Source organism: Trachurus japonicus, chromosome 24 (assembly GCF_045865225.1).
Source record: "Trachurus japonicus isolate A0001 chromosome 24, Traja_1.0".
Classification (NCBI taxonomy): Eukaryota; Metazoa; Chordata; class Actinopteri; order Carangiformes; family Carangidae; genus Trachurus; species Trachurus japonicus.
Genome location: NC_140930.1, coordinates 23,136,292 through 23,155,549, shown reverse-complemented (window position 1 = coordinate 23,155,549; position 19,258 = coordinate 23,136,292). Strand labels below are relative to the sequence as shown.

The following is a 19,258-nucleotide window of genomic DNA, read 5'->3' as shown; positions in this document are numbered from 1 at the left end:
TTACCATGGCGTCCAGTGCTACATTCAGAAACATTGGTATCATTTTTGACCAAGACATGAAACAAGTCTCTAGAACCTTCCACCTGCACACCATTGAGGATTATGAATGACTAGCCCATGCATTTGTAGTAATACTTTCTTATCGGGATGCTCCAATAACTCTGTGAAAAGAGTCTGTCTCATTGAAAATGCTGCAGTGCGAGTACTGACAGAAACCAGGAGAGGGTTGTTACACCTGTGCTTCTCTCCCTCTCTTGAGTCCAGTAAAGCTCATTCATATTTTCAGGGAGCGCCTAGTATATGACCTACACCAGCTGGAAGAATCCCCCCAGCCTCCTCTACTGTACAGAATGAGTGACACGACCATCACATGTAACGTGTATGATCTCACATAGTCACATCCAGACGTCATCCTCAGCAGATCTCTGACACAGCAGCGACCACATGACAGGTCTGAGGTCTGAGCTCAGTCAGGGGCAAAGACCACTTGGAGGTTACAGTGTGTAAACTAGGAGGAGTTTAGGTGTTGTGTGGTGTGTATGTGCTCATGTATGTATTGGGTCAATTCAATTTCACTTCTTTTATTTCTAACAGTTGGTTTAGTTGGCTTTTTATCCAGTGCTGCATGATGTCAAATCAACCTTCAGTCTCCTGTTTGGTTACTGCCAGAGCTGTGGCCACTCACCTCAAACAGTGACAACAAATCACCCTCAATCATTAACATCTGCATTATAGTTATAATAAGTTAACCTACAATACATCTTGATAAAAAACATGTAAACACGGTGTGTAGCTCCAAGAACTGAGCTTCAGCTTGTATTTCAGAAGGCGGAAAAGTGAATTGACCCCGGCTCTGGTGTTGATGCCCCTGCTGATGTTACGAGACATCTGGCTTGTCTTCCACAGGCTCAGCCGGCTCTTGGGGTCTGTACATGAAGGTAAGGAGGAAAAGAGCCACGTCGTAAGAGCACCAATAGGCTGTGTGTGAGGTCACAGCTGACCAGTACCGGCTCTCCACCAAACCCTCCCTCAGCTCAAAGTCGATGCGTCTCTCCAGCTCCACTACAGCAGAGACAAAGACAAAAACATTCAAATGTTTTTAAAAATGTCCTTGTATTGTTAATTCTTCTTTTTCATTTTATGGCCTGCCTCTGTGATGAGGCAAACATAGGAACCTCTATGTTTTTTCTGGCCAGACCACATGTTTATTTGTTATCTCAGTATGTGTGCTACAAGATTACATCTGTGATAAAATAATAACTGAACAGAGCAAGAATAAAAAGAAAAGAACATTCAATTTCAATTCACCCCTGAATTTTCAATCATTATCATTAAAGGTGTACAGAAATGGCCGTTTGTCCTGTTTGTCGCGCCGAATTGTCACGAGTTGCCGCACAAGTTTACCCGAGTAAGGAAAACAAATTTGGATGACGGATCCAATATCAGTGGCTGGTGAATCGTGCGCAGGCTGACGTATAATCCATGCGCGTGCATTATCCAATGCGAAAGAAAAATACCACACTTTCATCCCGGATTTAATCAAAAATAGAATTTTGCACAAAGTTTGGCCTACATCGTCTGATAGATGAGTTATTACACTAATTTTATGACCAGGAGTGGGCTCAAATTCAATTTTCTTTTCTGTACAGCTTTAAAGAGTGCTCTGAAGAGGAATCACTGGCCTTTCTATTGTTTCTGGGTCAGATATGGGCTGACAACAATTTTGAGATTTTCAAGAGGGCCATGAAGTGGAAAAGGTCGGAAACTTCTGTTCTAGTCTGGTAAACAACTGGTTAACTAGCTATTTAGCAGAGGTAAAACTTACAAATAGCTCAGTTTAAAATAATTTATGATAATTATTAATATTATTACTAAATATTTCCTACATTATTGTTATAATGCTCTATTATTAATGTGGTCAGGTGAAGTCTGCACCAAAGAAGTCCAAACAAATCTACATGATACACAGGTCTCCTTCATCAGAGCCTCACAGCCGGATTGTAAGAAAAAAAAAAACCTATACAACTTTGATCTAATTTGCCATTTGTGTCAGTGCATTTACACATACCACTATAAAACAACAACTACGTGTCTTCAAGGAAAGAACTAGCCTATTCCATCAAGGGTGCTCTTTTGGACCCAAAATGACATTTCTGAGTGTTTTTTCCACTTCCATGACACAGGAGTACAACCACAACCAAGATCTTTGGAGCCCCTGTCCCCCATCAGAGCCCACTACTTACATGAGGTGCTGTCCATGATGGCTGAAGTGGACTGGGACATTGTGGGCTCCACCTCCTTCCTCTCGTCCTCTGTCTGTTTGTCCTTCCTCTCGTCTGCCACAGCCCCTCCTTCCTCTCCTGACGATGTATTTTCCACTTCAGAGGCTCCGCCCTCGCAGTCAGACGGCTCCTCCTCTACTCCAACCGCCTGGCTGCTGGAGCGCGAGAAGCGGGAAAACAAGATTCCTCCTATCCCTTTCCCAAGACTTGCAGCACCTGTGGGGCAAGAGATTCATCATCAGATAACTGATTCATTTAAACAGACTTTAATTTGTTGAATTCATTCCTCATCAGAACCAAACATGAGTGAGCTCAACACCATCCTGAGGTTCATAGCAACCCTGTCCTCTGCTGCTGGGTTTGCCATACCATATCTATTCATACTCACCAGTGAGTCACACAATGCATTGAATATAGCCTGGGTTATCTCTGCAGCAAGGTTAGAGCTGTCAGGGAGTGGTAGGGCATCATGTGGACAAGGCCTATGCCTGGTGTAGTTTGGTTTGTACATGGCTGTCACATGTTGAAGAGAGAGATGAGGGAACACAGCCAAGATAGTTTTTGTTTACCTCAATGAAATGTCTCTAGACTATGATACACTTGCACAAAGACAAAGACTCTGCAGAGCCCAAAATCCCCGAAACACTTGACTATTTGAAAAGTTCAATGTTCACTGGTTGCATGGTGCTTACATATAATAAAACAAGTTATTTGTTTCCTTAAAAAAAAAATATATATATATTTATATATATATATATATTAAAGCAGAAGTAAGTGATATATTTGTGTTAATATAAGTCTTAAATAGTTATATCTTCCAACAGCAATCACTTACATAGAGTGTTTGGACTGAAACACGGGTCTCTCAGTCCCTCTGCTCTGCTCTGAGCCCAGGAGAAAACATTTATCGTATCCTACAGTTTTTATCCAATGAAGAGAGAGAACGGCATGCAGGGCTGTGTGTGCAGCCAAGGAACACCGTGAATGTGGCGACGTAGGGACGAGGACTGTTATGGTGCGTTCAAGGAAACTCGTATTTTTCCGACCGTGAAGTGGTACCAGTTCGATCTGGTACGAGTTCACCGGTCGGAAGTTACGAGTGGCCGTTATAGTGACTTTCACCGGTAAAACAGGTCGGAAAAACACGAGTGGGTTGCCTGGAACGCTACAAAGTCGTAAGTTGTGACTTGAAGCTGTAATTTACGATTTCAAAAGCCTGCCTGGAACGCAGCATTAGCGAAAACGACCGGACCACTTACTTCTGCTTTAAATTTGCACATTTTAAGACCATGGATGTTCTACTTTGTGACACTGTCCATTTTGCCAGTTTCATCTCAGTTGTCAGTTTTTGAAACAGACACCACAGTTTACTGAATAATACAAATATTGTACCCAAATACTTTTCACCTTCCCAGGAACATTTTTCCTCTTCCGTTACACATACATCATGATATATCATAGATCAAATTGCAAATGCAATAAATAGAGTATCTCAGATTCACAGTATCATAATACCATCGTTATCATAAAACAAAACTGTCTTGTAGTGGGAAGTACACTAGAATGTTTATGTTGTGATTATTCTTGCTTCACTAAATGCTGCAAAGCTTCGTCCTTTCTGTCATCTGCTTACCTCCACTCTAAAGACAAGAACTGAAACATCACAAGCTACAACACTACAGCGTCCCACAGTGGTCGGAAGACGCCACTGCCCATCTCCAGGGCTCCCCTGCATCATGCACTGACTGGAGGATTTTGGATGGATTTTAAGGCCACAAGGGGCACGGAGGACACGGAGGACACGGAGGACACGGAGGACACGGAGGACACGGAGGACACGGAGGACACGGAGGACACGGAGGACACGGAGGACACGGAGGACACGGTGGACACGGTGGACACGGTGGACACGGTGGACACGGAGGACACGGAGGACACGGAGGACACGGAGGACACGGAGGACACGGAGGACACGGAGGACACGGAGGACACGGAGGACACGGAGGACACCTTGGGCTGCCTGATCACATCAGCATCACCTCCTTCAGCTCAGCGGCCCCTTCTGTCTGATCCACCTCCATCCAGAACTTCTTTAGTGACTGCAAGCGGTGCAGGTGGACACAACCACATAATCAGTAACCACAACTAACACTGGACTGGAGCACCACAGTGTTGTATGCTAAGCCCATTCAAACAAGCACTTAAAACACTAGACAGGAAACCCTTTAGACATCACCATTGTCATATCCTGAAAAAGTATAAACTTTTGAGCTGGGACAACCTAATTACATACAAAAACATCTGTCAAGTATACAAGATCATGCAGGGCTCAGCTCCTCCTCCACTATCCAGTTTTATTAAGTTCAAATCCTCTGCTATTAGAGCTACACGAGGTGCAACAAAAAAGATTGCATAACACCACATTCAGCCAGGCTGTATTCTCATTCAAAGCATCACATCAATGGAACACAGTGCCACAATCGATCAGAGAATCTCCATCATATCACTCATTCCAAGCAAATGTTAAAAACTGGCTTGTAGACACCCAAAGATGTGAGCACTGATGTTGATATTGTTGTCCAATGTGTATTGTTGTCCAAATGTGTATTATTAACGTGGACACACATCACCTTGTTGTCGTCCAAATGTGTATTTATTATGTATGTATTTACGGACAGTTAGTATGTGTATGTGTTCTACCCTATGTAGTAGTAGTTTTTTTTATTTTTTTTATTTTTTATTTGTCCCCGTAGGGAAATTGAGTGTGGTACAATATTTTATTCCATTGTTGTTCTTTTTAAAGGTTGCCTTGTACAAACTGGCAGAGGGACAATCGATGAAAACTAGCTTTTTAAGCTAATTCGAGTGCATTTACATGTGTGTTTTTTTATACAATGTTTATTAATGTGCATTGTCCCTTTCAAATAAACTAAACTGAAACTGAAACATTCCTCTACACCAATGATAGCCCATCACCCATTACCATACCTCAAATACTCAGATGACACGGCCATCCAACTCTGTCCTGGACGACCACAACACCACTCCACACTTCACTCAGTGGTGTGAGGATAACTATCTCCATCTCAATGTCACTAACACAAAGGCATAATAATTAGTCCCCCCTCATCAAGCATGATCCAATCCATCCTCATGTACTGTCCCACCTGCTACTTCAACATGTTATCAGTTAAAATAAGGCCAAACCCACACGCATAACCACCTTCCAAAATAATCTTTCTCCCCACACCAAACCTTACAGATCTAAACAACAGAAAAAGGACATCACACGGGACATGATTTGTTTGTCTGTGTCCTAATGTGTGTGTTAAAGGGACAACGAGGGGTTTTGGAAAGCAAAGTGTTCTCATACTACATTTACCATGAGCCTCCGCGCGCACCGTGAAATTCTTGGACTGGTGCAAGACAGACGTCTTGCCAAGAATGTTTTCATTCATCAACAATGAAAGTCAGAGGTTGGAAGACGATCAGATACCGTCGTAGTTCCGACCATAAACGGTGATTCGGCGGCGTTATTCTCATGACTCGCTGGGCAGTGTCCGCGAAACCAAAAATAAAGAAACGCTGGTCGGCTCGACCAGCATTTCCGCCACCACTAATAATAACAAAATAACGATAGAGACAAAACGATATATTTATCGAAAATGGAGCCATTAACAAGTGTGGATAGCGGAGATTCATCCACATTAATATGAGACTTTTTTTATAACCAAATAGAAACCCCTCGTTGTCCCTTTAAAAAAGATTTTCCCCAAGGGTACAATAAAGTCTAAATCTAAGTCTATACATCTAATGATGTGAAGCAGTTTGTGTTATGATCCACTAGAGGGTACTCTATAACTTGTTTATGCTCTTAGGGGTGACAGTCTTCTAAGGTGCATAGACTTGAGGTTTGTTTGAATGTATGTTTTATTGGGCTGTGCCTGGTTAGAACTCTGTCGAACTCAAACAGGCACTGAACAATGTCACTTTGTCACATGATATTTAAGGGATAGTTTGGGTTTTTTGAACTAGGATTGTGCAAGATTATGTATGTCATGAATTTTCAGTACATTTCCTACATTAGATCAATGTATGGTCAAAGATCAAAGTATGGTTCCAGTCAGTAGATCTGAATGGGGGCACCAGCAGACTAGCAGAACTATAGATATACTCAGTGTGGACAGTTTGTTAGTGTAAAAAAAAACTTTTTACAGATTACTAGGGATTCGTCATTTGATAACACTTGACACAAAAGTAGGCCTATATGTCAATTTTTGTGGCAATTCAATGAAAACTTGGATTTCCGTGGATGTGATGAAAGAGTTTCATCTCAAGTCATTTATTGTGATTTTTATAAGTCTGGCAGGTGGGGAGGTAGGGAAACTCGCTTTTGTTTATTTTGCTCCTTTTAAATGGAATAATTTACTGTCTCAGCTTCAGTTGGATACACTGATTCCTTTTAATCATTTTAAATACATTTTTGTTGATCTTATTCTGAATGTACATGTGCTTCTTGAATTCACTATGTGCTTCTGTTGAATGTATATATTATGGATATGTATCGTAATGTGTTTGATTTGTATTGATTTGTATTGTGCTGTAATCAGGGCGCCTTTGGAAATGAGAGCTTGCTCTCAATTGGCCCCCCTGAATAAATATAGGTGATGAATGAGGTGGGGTGATAAGGAATTTAGATATTTTTTGTGAATCCCGCCCCTCTAATAGTTAGCAATTTCTTTTGTTAGACAGAATAATGATAATAATGATCCTGACATTCTCTGGATAACTTTATGTAAAATGATGTAGACTATGTTTCTAAATTTGGATAAGAAGAACAAAAACTGCCTTGACCTCGTCTTGGCATGCATGGAACACTGTTTTTATTCTATGGGTTCTATGGGTTATTCTATGGTCCGATAGTTGTTGTTTTTTTTCGTGCTGCATTTACCACCCACTAGAGAGCTGCCCTGTCTGCCACTGACCAGTCGCCATCCCAGTCCAATCATGATTCAGGATGTTAATATGCTTTCCAGTGTGCAGCAAAAGAAAGACTCCAGTATTTAATGACAGATTTTGGCGGAATTAAAGCTAGTTTCTTTTTATTTGAGGGCATAACTGCACCCAGTGTGCAAGGAAATGATGTGACACTCAATCAAAGGTCAAAATTGATCATGGACATATAAACAGAAGGCAGAAAGCTGTTACTCCTTTTAAAACAGTGACATAGGTGGATGTACTTGGTCTTAATGAAAAGCACCAGATTTTTTGTTTACCCTGAAAACATATTCCTATTGCTCTTTAGCCCCAGACCCTTATAACAGGTACATTCTGAGCAGATCTGATGGGTGTGCAATGTTTCATTAAATTACAAGAACATTAAGGCCATCAGAAATGTGATGCATTTATGCTATGAACTAGACGTCGCCACAGCCACATTTTAAACTCAAAGACATTAGGAATGAATTAAATATAAAACATGATGTGTTTTGGAAAATTTCCAGATGGCGCTTTCAAGGTGTTGTCACGCATTATTCACCAGGCTCAACAGGTATGCAATGTGCTGTCAGGTTTTGAGCATGTTTAAAAAAGCCATTTATTTACTTGTCCTAAGGAGAAACCATCCAGTGTCGGGGCCCTAAAGAACTAGTAGCAGAAGAAGAAGAAGAAGGTGGAAAAGAAGAAAAATTTGAAATACATAGTATAGGGTCCTCACACTTTCAGTACGTTCATGAGAGGACCTATAGAGTTTATAAAGATTGACTCACTGTTGCCAGACTCTAGTGGTCATTAGAGGGACTGCAGGTTTTGCCACTCGAGTATTGGCTTCATTTTTCAGCCTGGACGTTGATAGTTGGTCATAGTTCAAGCTGGTAGAGAGGTTATAGAGTTCCCTCTGCTGGATCACAAGGCAAACTACTTCACATGGTCTGTTGGTCTTCTAAGCTGCAAGTGTTGAATCCAAACAGTTCATTACAGTTTTAATATTTTGACTCTTTGAACCATGTTTGAATTTAAATAAAAAGTGAGAGTCCCTCCACAGTTTTCTGCATCCGCCATCACTTCACTGTGACCTGCTCTGTGTGCTCACCCATGATGCTGGCCTTGCCCAGGTTGGTAATAGACTCTCCATAGTGGCGTCGGGCCTGGGGTGGGGAGGTGCAGGGGCTGGGGATGCTCTCTGAGTCGGAGACAGAAGTGGTCTCCTTCGGTGCGTTAATCAGCGTGGGCCGGATCTGATCGTACGGTGTGGGGCTGGTGGTGTTGTACCTACACATCACATCACATCAAGCTCAGGCCACTGGCTCTAGACCTCATTCTACTACTACTTATACAAGCTAATTATATCATTATTATTCAATCATCATTACAATTATTGCAAGCTGATAACACACAACAGAGAGGGAACAATCTAAAATAAGCAGTGCATTGTTTTATGTAAAACCACAAGACTTACCAGTGGATTTGAACAGGTGCAATGTTACTGTAGTGTTTTAAGACGAGGGGCTCCAATCTGTACGCCTGAAAGACAAACTTCTGATTAGGGTTTTTTCTTTTTATACACTTTAATTAAATGCAAACGTCAACATTTCTTTAACGCAGAAGTAAGCAGAATATTTGTGTTAATATAAGTCTTAAATAGTTATATCTATATATAAATATATAAGCACTTATATAGAGGTCTGAAGGTTTGGTCTGAAACACAGGTCCATCAGTCACTCTGCTCTGCTGTAAGCCGAGGTGAAAACCTTCCTTGTATCCTACAACCTTTATCCAATGAGGAGAGAGAACGGCATAAAGGGGCGGTCCTCTCTGTGTGTGCAGCCAAGGGATGCGCGTGAATGTGGTGACGTAGGGACGAGGGCGGGGACTGCTAACTCCATCGGCTGACAGGAAGTTAGACATAACCACCGGATCACTTACTTCTGCTTTAATATAACATCACCACAGAGCTACATAGTATACGTGACACAACGTGACACACACTTGTGGAAAGTGTAACTCACCACAGGGTCTGTGGGATGGAATATGTTGAAGAGGCGTTTGCAGATAGTAGTGGGGAGGATGTGGTCCTGCACACAGTTGTTATCAGGCCGGATCCCACGCAGCGCCAAGAACACAGCCAGAGGAGAGCCCATGCAGAAGAAGTTCTCCACCTGGAACACAAGGGGGGGGGGGGGGGTGATCCTGACAATCCTTGGCTTCATTCTGTTCATATGGAGGACTAATACCACTATAATAATGAGTAAATAAATGAACACATAGATTTAACATTTAATCCAAGTGTTTCAGAGTGAAGCAGGAAAGAGTGCACAGACAGCTTATATATTATATTCCCACTCTTCTCTTGAAATCGTTTTCCAGGACATTTTCAGCTGCTACACTTTGACAGACATTAGTTTTTACGGCATACATCGATTCATTCCCTGTCTCGTTCAAGCTTTGGAGATGTCAGTGGTACCTTATTTTTTAAATTTAATGAGTTTGTTTCTATGTGTATTCCTCTCTCATTCTCTCTACCAGAAGTCTGATTTAAAAATGTGCAGTCTATGGCTCTAATTTATGAAATAATCTCTTAAATGCTAAGAAATTATGAAAAATGTATCATAGAACAGCACAAACATGTTTTTTTTGTTTTTTTTGAAACAAAATCCTTAGCAGGGTCTGAAAAAGTCAAAGAGAGCTCTGGTAGCTGATGTCATGATGTGATAAATCATTTTCCAGGACAACTTAAGCTTTTCCAGGACATTTGACTTGTTTTTCTCATTTTCCATGTGTTTTTCATGACTAGAAAATTGGTCAAACTTTTCCCAGGTTTTCCAGATTTTTCAGGATGCGTGGGAACCCTGGATAAGTATGAAGTTTTTTATGGTTCAAAACTTTCAATAGAGCCCCAATGGGGTCCAATATCATGTTTAAAGCCCCTGAAATCATAATAGGTCCTCTTTAACACTCCAAAGCATTTATCTCAATCCTGATTGGCTGGTGAACATGTTCATCCACATCCAGTAGTGCCACCAGTAGGAGAACCTGTGCTAAGTAACCTGTGTTCAACCTGTATAGTTGTGATGCTAATAGGTGTGTCTGTAGTTTAATCCAAAAGGTCTGTTGTTACAATCATACACATGTGATATGGTACAACTTGTTAGTATTACCTTGAATTTCAAGGCTGGCATGCCTGCAACACAGGACGAGGCCTGCAGACCCTGGAACTGATCCTCTAGGTCTCTCAGCCTGTGATGATACAGAGATTACATTATGTTGATGTTAGTTATCAGTCCACCTACTCTCATGAATGCAATATCTCAGTGACACCTAGATGGAGCTTCTTTAAATTTGGTGCAAACATTCACAAAGACAACGAAGAATTTGGCGTTCAAAGGTCAAAAGTCACTGCATCCTCTCAAAACATGTTTGAGACAATTACTCACAAACAGCAATTATGAGAAAATTGCAGACACAGACACATTTAACTCAAATCTCTTTAACATGAAGTGATGCACACTTAGGGCTCTATTTTCGTAAACTAGCGCAGGCGCAGCGGATCTGCCCTGCGCTCACCTCACAGACAGGTTTCCACAGTTCCAGGCACATTTAAATGCAATTAATAATCACAATAACCCCTATTTATTGTAACTATCTGAATCAGCACATACACGTATATCTATATCGATTGTCCCGTCACACTGATGACAGATCAAAGGCTGTCGGCATGCGTAATGGAAACTCAGCCTGACTGAATTAACACAGATGAAAAAAAAAAACTATCATCTCTCACAGCAAGTGAGACGGGAGGAAACTGATGTTCTAGTCCGGTCAAAGCTCGCAGTGTCCGAATATATGGTCGCGCGAACAGACCGCGGGCTGATGATGCAAAAGTCTGGGAGGGAGGTTATGATGTTATCCAGGTTTGCTCTGACATATTGAGAGCTGTTGCCCAGTAAAAAAAAACAAAAAAACATAACACACACACACACCTTTTCCATTAATAAAGACACTCATATTTAGTAACCTATATTTAAACCCATGTGCACAGATCACAACATAAACAAACAGCTGTGCGTAAAGGAGGCATCACGGAGCGTCTCTCTTTTTCTTTTTTCTTTAGAATTTACCTGAGATGGGAGATGTGAATATCTGCTCACTATGATGCCGAGGCTGATTGTGGTTTGCTGTGAGAGATGATAGTTTATTTGTTTTCAGTTTTATTTGTTATGGTCGCGTGACGATGCGGTGCTCGCCCGCTAATAAATCAATAAGTAAATAAATAAATATAGCGGATCATCGCAACGGCACAGTGTGTAGTGTCAACACAGCAGAGACATGCAGTCATCACTGTCCTGCTCTTGGGACATCCACAGCTGCTTTTTAGTCCCAGTCCCTCCCTGGTTTCATCTGTGTTAATTCAGTCAGGCTGAGTTTCCATTACGCATGCCGACAGCCTTTGATCTGTCATCAGTGTGACGGGACAATCGATATAGATATAGATATAGGTGTATGTGCTGATTCAGATAGTTACAATAAATAGGGGTTATTGTGATTATTATTATTATTATTATTTATTGCATTTAAATGTGCCTGGAACTGTGGAAACCTGCCTGTGAGGTCTTGGTGACGTGGGCGCACTGCGCGCTGGGCAGTCAAAATACCAGTCCGCTGGCTGCGCTTCGCCTTGCGCTGAGAGTAGACCAGGTTGGAGCTGGCGAGCTTTCGGCGCACTTTCAGCGCACTCTCCGCGCGGTCTATCGGCAACAAATTGTCACTGCGCCAAGGTGAATCTGTCGACACCTCCCCCTGCTGCGCGACCACTCCCATCTCGGTCTGCCAATTTATTTTTATTAACCAACTCACGTACCCCTCTCTGCCCAGGGTTAGCGCTCGCCGCAGCAGTTGGTTAGGTCCAAATAAAAACTGTGTTTTTCCTGCACTTTGAAGGGCTGGAAAAAATTATATTATAGCGAACAATGGAACTGTGTATTTTTTTTTCAGGTAAAACCTCTTTTAGGCCGCGAAAATAGGCCGTTTCTTTGGGTCTGTTCACAACACTGTATGTTGTAAATCTCTGGACAGGGCTATGGGCTGGCGTTGCTAACGTGAGGAGTGCAGAGTCTTCTACTGCAATTAAAGTACTTAGGGGATGTTTGTAGATCATACAACCCCACTTTAAAAAAATGCTACTGTCCCTTTAAGGGGGAAGACGGTTCAGTTTGAAGTTGCACTTTACTTCAAGTTTTGAAAACTAGTCTTACCTCTGCTTATATCATTGAAATGTTGAAGTAAGTTTTATGTTACAACAGGTGAAAATTCTAACGTGCTGTACCTGAGACGCGTGAGCCTCAGCTGCTCCTGAAGGTGGCGCTCCTCGTTGCTGGACCAGAAGACCGTTGGTTCCTCTGGGTCTGGTGCTTCTTGGTGATGGAAGCGAACTGGATCCCAGCCTGTCATGATGTCGAAGGTGATGACGCAGCCCAGCGAGTGCGACACTATCGACACTTTGCCATGCTTCTCAAAGTCTGGATTCCGTGTGCAGAAGAGTGAGTAAAGACGATTCAGCTCCAGAGACAGACCCCTGGTGATCTACACACAAAGACACACAACAACAAGAACAACACACATACGTACATAAACTGAACCAAATTTACTAAGATCCCAAATAGGGATGTCACGATAATAAATTTTCTTGATACGATTATTGTCAGAGAAATAATCACGGTACTACGATTATCATGATTATTATGCTTTAATTAATTTCACAACACTATGAATGTGTAAATTCAAATATAGTCAAAATATAATTACATTACTCATTGTTTACACAAAATATTATAGTATAATAAAGTATCTATTAATATATGACAAATTCTTAATCCCCAGGGGAAATGTTTGAAATATTCAGGTCATGAATTGTTATCTATACAAAATGTTTGCGTTTTATCGTTTTTTGTTTTGTTTTGCTTTTTTTTTTATTAAAAATGACACGCTAACATTTAAATTCCTACCAATTCAATGTTACCTTAGTTAAATGGACCAGTATCTGTGCATTTACCTTTATTTATTTAGGAATCTTCATGAATTAATTAATTGTGGCGTTTAATACCACGATTAATTGTGAAAACAAGTAATCGTGAAATCCCTAATCCCAAATAAAGAGTGTTCATTGTAACACATTGTACGTTTGGTTGTTGTATTTTTTGCAGCTGATCAACTAAAGGAAACTGGTTTATCATTAAACCTTAACAAATGGAAGGCCAGTGGAAGGAGTGCCTCTAACCCCCCTAATGTCCCAAATTCATTCCGGCAAATGCACTATGTGGACAGCACGTGCTGTTGCACATTTAAAGAGTTAGACTCATGACACCAATGTGCCAGTCTCACCTCGTCTCTGTACAGGGGGCTGGTGTAGTACATGATGTCCATGGCGCTGCTGTTCAGCATGTCTCTGAGGCCTCGCACTTTGTCCGGGGTGATGGAGTCCACTGTGTCTGCAGGGCAACACACCCATACACCATCATAACATAACCATCACACAGTCCTGGTCTTCTTCTGAAAAATCACTGATTCTGGAACTATATGTAACAAATTCACATGAACTCAGTTATCCACAGGGAAAACAGTGTGAAGCACAAAATTAAAGGGACATTGTGTAACTTCCTTTGTTATCTATTCACGGAAATCGATTATTTCGTTCAAAAGTATGTTTTTCATTCATCAATAATTACCCCCATCAACAAAGTGAAGTGTTCCTTTCAGCTCTGAATGAGCCGTTCATATCATTCATATCTCCATGGAGCGGGTAAGCTCGGTGCTGCTGCCATGTGGTGTCTCCATGTTTTTACCTTCAGTGGCAGCGTGACGGTAGGAAACCACAGAAACTCAGCGGAGACACCGGAGCTGTCGGCTCAGGTCGAGGTGGCGTCTGTGAAAAGTCACCGCGGTAACGCAGTGAGGACTGTGAGGACTGCACGTGAATGCTGCATTCAGGTGTAGTCGGAAAAACGGCAGTCGGTAACAAACCAGATGTCATTTTAGTCACAGAGGTCCAGAGAAAGCCGGTAAAACGTGGGTCAGGTAAACAATACAACATCACCATGACAACGTATTGTCGCATGTATTGTTTTGTCTCACGCTGACGGGCCACTTGTTTACATAGAGGCTTGTTTATGCCGTTACCTGCAGCGGCTGTTGTCCGTCTGCCTTAAGCCCGATTTCACGTGAATGCAGCATGAAAAATACGACTGAGTTGCTTGCGATCTACAACCGCACCACTAGATGGGAGTAATTCTTACACAATGTACCTTTAAGAACAGATAATACCTAATTAAAGTGCAAGATTAAAATATTAAATTAAGACCAAGTAGAAAAGGGTCGTTATTAGCTTCTTTGTAATAAGTTAAACTTCAAACTTGCAAAAACCTGAGAACTGGAATAACATGCTGCCTTTAATAAGAAGCAGCATGTAATTGAGCTGTACTGTATAGTGGTTTGATTTGGTGAACCAGTGAGTAAATTGTAATAATCAAGGATATAAAGGCATACAGTAAATGACTTTCTCTAAGTCACGGTAGGCACAAGGTTTCTGAGAGAGACCTGGTGTGGGTTAACTCAAGTGAAGATAAGTTGGAGCCCTGCATCTGCACTGACCCCCACATAGACAGCGTACCTCCGTCCAGAGCCAGCTTCGACCTCCACTCCACAGGAAGGAACTCTACATGCTCTGTGGTACGATCAGAAAAGTGCTTCTCCTCCATCTTCCTGGCAGCGTCTCTCATCCTGCACACCACCACAGACAAAACAGTTTCAACACAGGATCTGCTTCCACTCAGGTCTTTGTTGTTTCCTCACTAGAAATCTGATTATCTCACATGCTCGTGTTCCTGATGATGCGGCCCTGGTCCATCTTCTGGCCAATACCATGAACGACAAAAACGATGTGGGTGGTTTCAGGTGGGGTGTCCTCGGGTGCTGCCTCCTCCACGTAGCCTCGATGGAGACGTGTCCCACTGCTGGAGGCTGAGGACACCAGAGGAAAAACTGCTACCAAACATGTTGTGTGCTAATGGAACAGTGGGTAGACCACAACAGCAGGACCAGTCTAGCTCAGGGAATGGGAAGTGAGGAAGTTCTTTCACTACACTGAGCTCTGCCTCCATAGCTAATAAACTACTTATTACGGTACTTGTATTATTATGACCGAGTCTACATATCAGAAGGAATTAGACAAAGTCTCTCTCTCTCTCACGCTCACTTTCTGCTCTTAGTTCCATTTTGCAGTAACAGCTGAAAGGCTTAGTCTTTGTCTTCATTCATAATAAATTGTATGCTTTATTTATGGATGCCTTTCAAAACACCTAAGGTCAACTTCCAAGACGTGTTGAAAAATAGATCAAATAGATCAAATATATAATGTATATCTGTGTTTGTTGATATATATATATATATATATACACATATATATATATATATATATACCGTAACACATTTACAGTGTAAAAATCAACAGGAAATAAAGGAATGATGTGGAGAAAAAAATGTGTATTTTGATGCAGTTGGCAATTTGTTTGTAGTTTGAAACTAACCCTCTAAAGGCATTTATAACTGTGATAGACACATTTCAGCTGTTAGTATTATTATTAATTGTATCTTATCGTATCTCAATGTTTACATTTTATCTTTGTTTCATTCGTTGATCATTTAATTATTTTTCATTTAATTCCTACAGTGGTGAAATAGCTGCACACAAAGACAGGACATTACCACAACACACTGGGGGCCGAATATCTTTCATGTTGAATTTATTGGACAGTTGGAGCTCCTGACATGGTTCAGCAGCATACCTTTAGAGAAGCCCAGTTTCTGAGTGACGGTGCGTGCAATCTTGGAGGTGGTGGCATCGCTGTACAGGTACACCATATCCACACTGTGCCAGTCCACGTGACTCCTGCTCAACTTCAGACTGTGGACAGCTGGAAGACAGTCACACTGTGAGTAACAGTGACACACTTGAGATGACACATGACTTCACCATTCCCAGAGAGAGACAGAGACAGAGACAGAGAGAGTGAGTAAGCAAAACATCGAAGCACAGGTAGTGTTTTTGTAATTACGTAGAATTCCACTAGGGATCTACAGAAGTTACGCACTTCAGCTTTAAGTGTTTCCCTTACGAAACATAACTAATGGGAAATATTAATAATAATAATAATAATAATAATAATAATAATAATAATAATAATGGATTACATATATATAGCGCTTTTTCTATCAATACCCGATATCCAAAGCGCGTACCACATTCACATTAATAATGGAAAAGTAACAAATACTAAAGCATCTTATCACAGGACAATGTGTGATGGAGTTATCACGCATTGTCACGCACGAGTTGATGCCTCATGGTGAAGGATCAATCCTGCATTGCCACAGGCACAAAAGTCAAGGATGTCATCATGGAGTTTCATGAACTTGTTAAGCATCTTTTTGAGGACAGAGGTAATGTGGTGAAGCAGTTCGGATGTCTGTTCATTTCACACAGCCCTAGAGGTCTTTTCCATTCCTTACCATCCTTGCTATCGACTGTGGTGGTCACAGCCTCCATCTCATAAGTGTCCCTCATCTGTTGCCCCCGGAAACAAAGAAGGTGCTCCAGCTCAATGAGGTCACTCTCATCTTCCTCCAGGGGCAGCCATGTTCCATCAATGAACCACTGACCCCTCATCACAGGAATACGGTCTTGTTCTGGTCACAAAGAAGGAGATGAACTCAGTGAATAAATTCTATGAGTGAATGTGTGTCTGAACAAACAAACTGTTGTATACACCTAAAGACCATCACACAATGCACTTTGAACTTTGCACTCGTGTGATTATTGTTAGCCCCAATGGATATTTGGTGGAAGATGTGTCATGTGTGTGTTTTATTTTTCTTTCCAACTTCTATCTTTATCGATCTATTCATTTCAAATGTTTTATTGGCATGAAAGTCTAAAAAGACAATTTTGCCAAAGCATTTCAGTGGAGAGTATGGGCGTTATCCAGCAATAACTGCTGAACTCATGGCATGCTGCTATCTATCTATCTATCTATCTATCTATCTATCTATCTATCTATCTATCTATCTATCTATCTATCTATCTAATTGTAATTTAATTAATGAACCAATCAACCAAAATTAATCCCATACTCAGATTGTAATAGTCACCTTGTGGTTTTGTTCGTTTTTGCAAAGGATATTGAGTTGGAGTTGAGGGAACTAGAAATGTATTCCTCATTGAGTGATTATCTTTGCCTGACTGTATCATTAAACTTTGTTTTATTGAATGTTGACAGGGTTGATCGGTCACATGGTTTCTCTGGCTCATATCTAAATCCTACTTTTGACATCCAAGAATTATAGATGCATATTAGTGTCAAACCAAAGTAAAAGAAATTCAACAGTTTCAGTTTCTCTACATCAGGACCAGCTGCCACAGACAGTCCTGAGGCTGACAGTGTGACTGACAGTAGGTCTACCACTTCAGGACCAGTCTGGTTGTTGTGTAGCAGTGGGTAGGTAGGTGTTGGCAGCAGGGTGGCGCTAGGAGCGTTGATGACAGTAATAGTAATGTTGTGAATCATTGAGAAAATAAATCGCTGCTCACGGTTCCAGTAAACAGGGTAGCACTCCTTCTCTCGGATGTCCACCTCGTAGAGACCCCCCCTCACACACACCGCCTCCACGCTGATGCTGATGTCGTCCAGGTCCTTCGCCTCCTGCTGTCCTCCGCCACGCTGCGTGGACGGCTCCGCCCGGACACTACCGTTACCGTTACCGTTACCGCTGTCCATGACCACGCTGTCCGGCTGCGCCTCATCCGGGCTCAGCGCATCTTTCAGCTCCACCTCAGAGAGATCCACCGGGGGTCTGACTCTCACCTTATCGGGATTTAGTTCGCAGAATTTCCGATAAACGATCTCGATTTTTAGAGAGTCGTGTCCGACGAATGGCTTCCACGTCCGCTTGTCCTCTTTGTAAAACCAGCGCACCTCCTCCGGCCCCAGCTCCGTGACGATGTCCCCGCGGTGCCGGGAGCTGTTGGACCGTATGCGTTTCTTGGTTGTGATATTCCCGTCACTTTCCGTGTAGTTTGACTCGATGTCCAGATAGGCTGAGGCTGGGTACTCCTCCGGAGCCAGGCCCAGCAGCATGCCATCTTGGGGCAGCAGCGGCAGGTGTCTGTCCAACACGGGCTGCGCCAGCTCTCCGGCCGCAGCGATGTCCGCCAGTGGGTTGTCGTCGTAGCCGGACACGAACACATCGTTCGCCATGTCCCACTCGCTGCTGCTGAGCGAGTTGTTCTCTGAACTCTGCTGGCGGACAGGAGGTTTCTCCGTCATGTTGCTGCTCTCTCCCCGGCCGTCACACTGTTATACCAGATCAACGACTTCTTCCTCCACAGCTGCAAACATCTGTATGTCCAAGCGTCTCCACTGTCCCCACCATACCCCCCAACATTACCGCTACAGATACAACACTAGAGTCTAGACTGTTTGAACGGGACATGGAGCTGCTGTGTCCCCGCCTGCTTTACAACGCGTCCCCCGGTTTTCGAGATGACTGCTCAGATCATCAATGAACGATGCGAGCCAAGCTAGGAGGTAATCTCAGCTGCTCCATGCCAGCAGCCCAACTTCCGGTTCAAACATTCAGAATAAAACTCCACACTCGCATACAGGAGCCACTGTTATATATCATGCAGAGTACGGTATAAGAAGACTCCGTATGAGTTAAGTATAACTAGGCACGTTGATTTTACTCGTATACTTAAGAGTTTAGCAACCCGCGACCGTTATTTCAATTTCCGTTTACAGACGGCTTTTATTGTGAAGTTGGTCTGTCAGTGGATCTTCCATCTTCTCTACAGTGTCGCTCTGGTTTGACATTATGTGTTTTCCTTCCCATGGACACACTGCCGAGTACCGACCATAGAATGTATATAT

At 42.3% G+C, this 19,258-nt stretch overlaps 1 protein-coding gene across 1 annotated transcript; it reads right to left on the bottom strand.

Annotated features, from left to right (window-relative positions):
- Nucleotides 1–588: 588 nt before the first annotated feature.
- On the bottom strand, nucleotides 589–18,901 carry ddhd1b (DDHD domain containing 1b). The gene is made up of 13 exons (XM_085771032.1): nucleotides 17,920–18,901; nucleotides 16,842–17,018; nucleotides 16,118–16,246; nucleotides 15,146–15,293; nucleotides 14,944–15,053; nucleotides 13,659–13,765; nucleotides 12,604–12,860; nucleotides 10,439–10,517; nucleotides 9,290–9,439; nucleotides 8,740–8,804; nucleotides 8,374–8,552; nucleotides 2,244–2,498; nucleotides 589–1,062 (listed from the first exon to the last, which is right to left on the bottom strand). Exons 1-13 carry the CDS (start codon nucleotides 18,653–18,655, stop codon nucleotides 878–880), a joined length of 2,577 nt encoding a protein of 858 aa, XP_085627158.1. The 5' UTR covers nucleotides 18,656–18,901; the 3' UTR covers nucleotides 589–877.
- Nucleotides 18,902–19,258: the final 357 nt, after the last annotated feature.

Excerpts from the sequence above, each read along its gene's own strand:
- ddhd1b (XM_085771032.1), bottom strand. The coding sequence starts at position 18,655 with ATGACGGAGAAACCTCCTGTCCGCCAGCAGAGTTCAGAGAACAACTCG. Across the intron at positions 13,766-14,943 it reads GAAGCTGGCTCTGGACGGAG|ACACAGTGGACTCCATCACC; the intron begins GTACGCTGTCTA and ends GTTGCCCTGCAG. Across the intron at positions 8,553-8,739 it reads GCACCTGTTCAAATCCACTG|GTACAACACCACCAGCCCCA; the intron begins GTAAGTCTTGTG and ends TGTGATGTGTAG.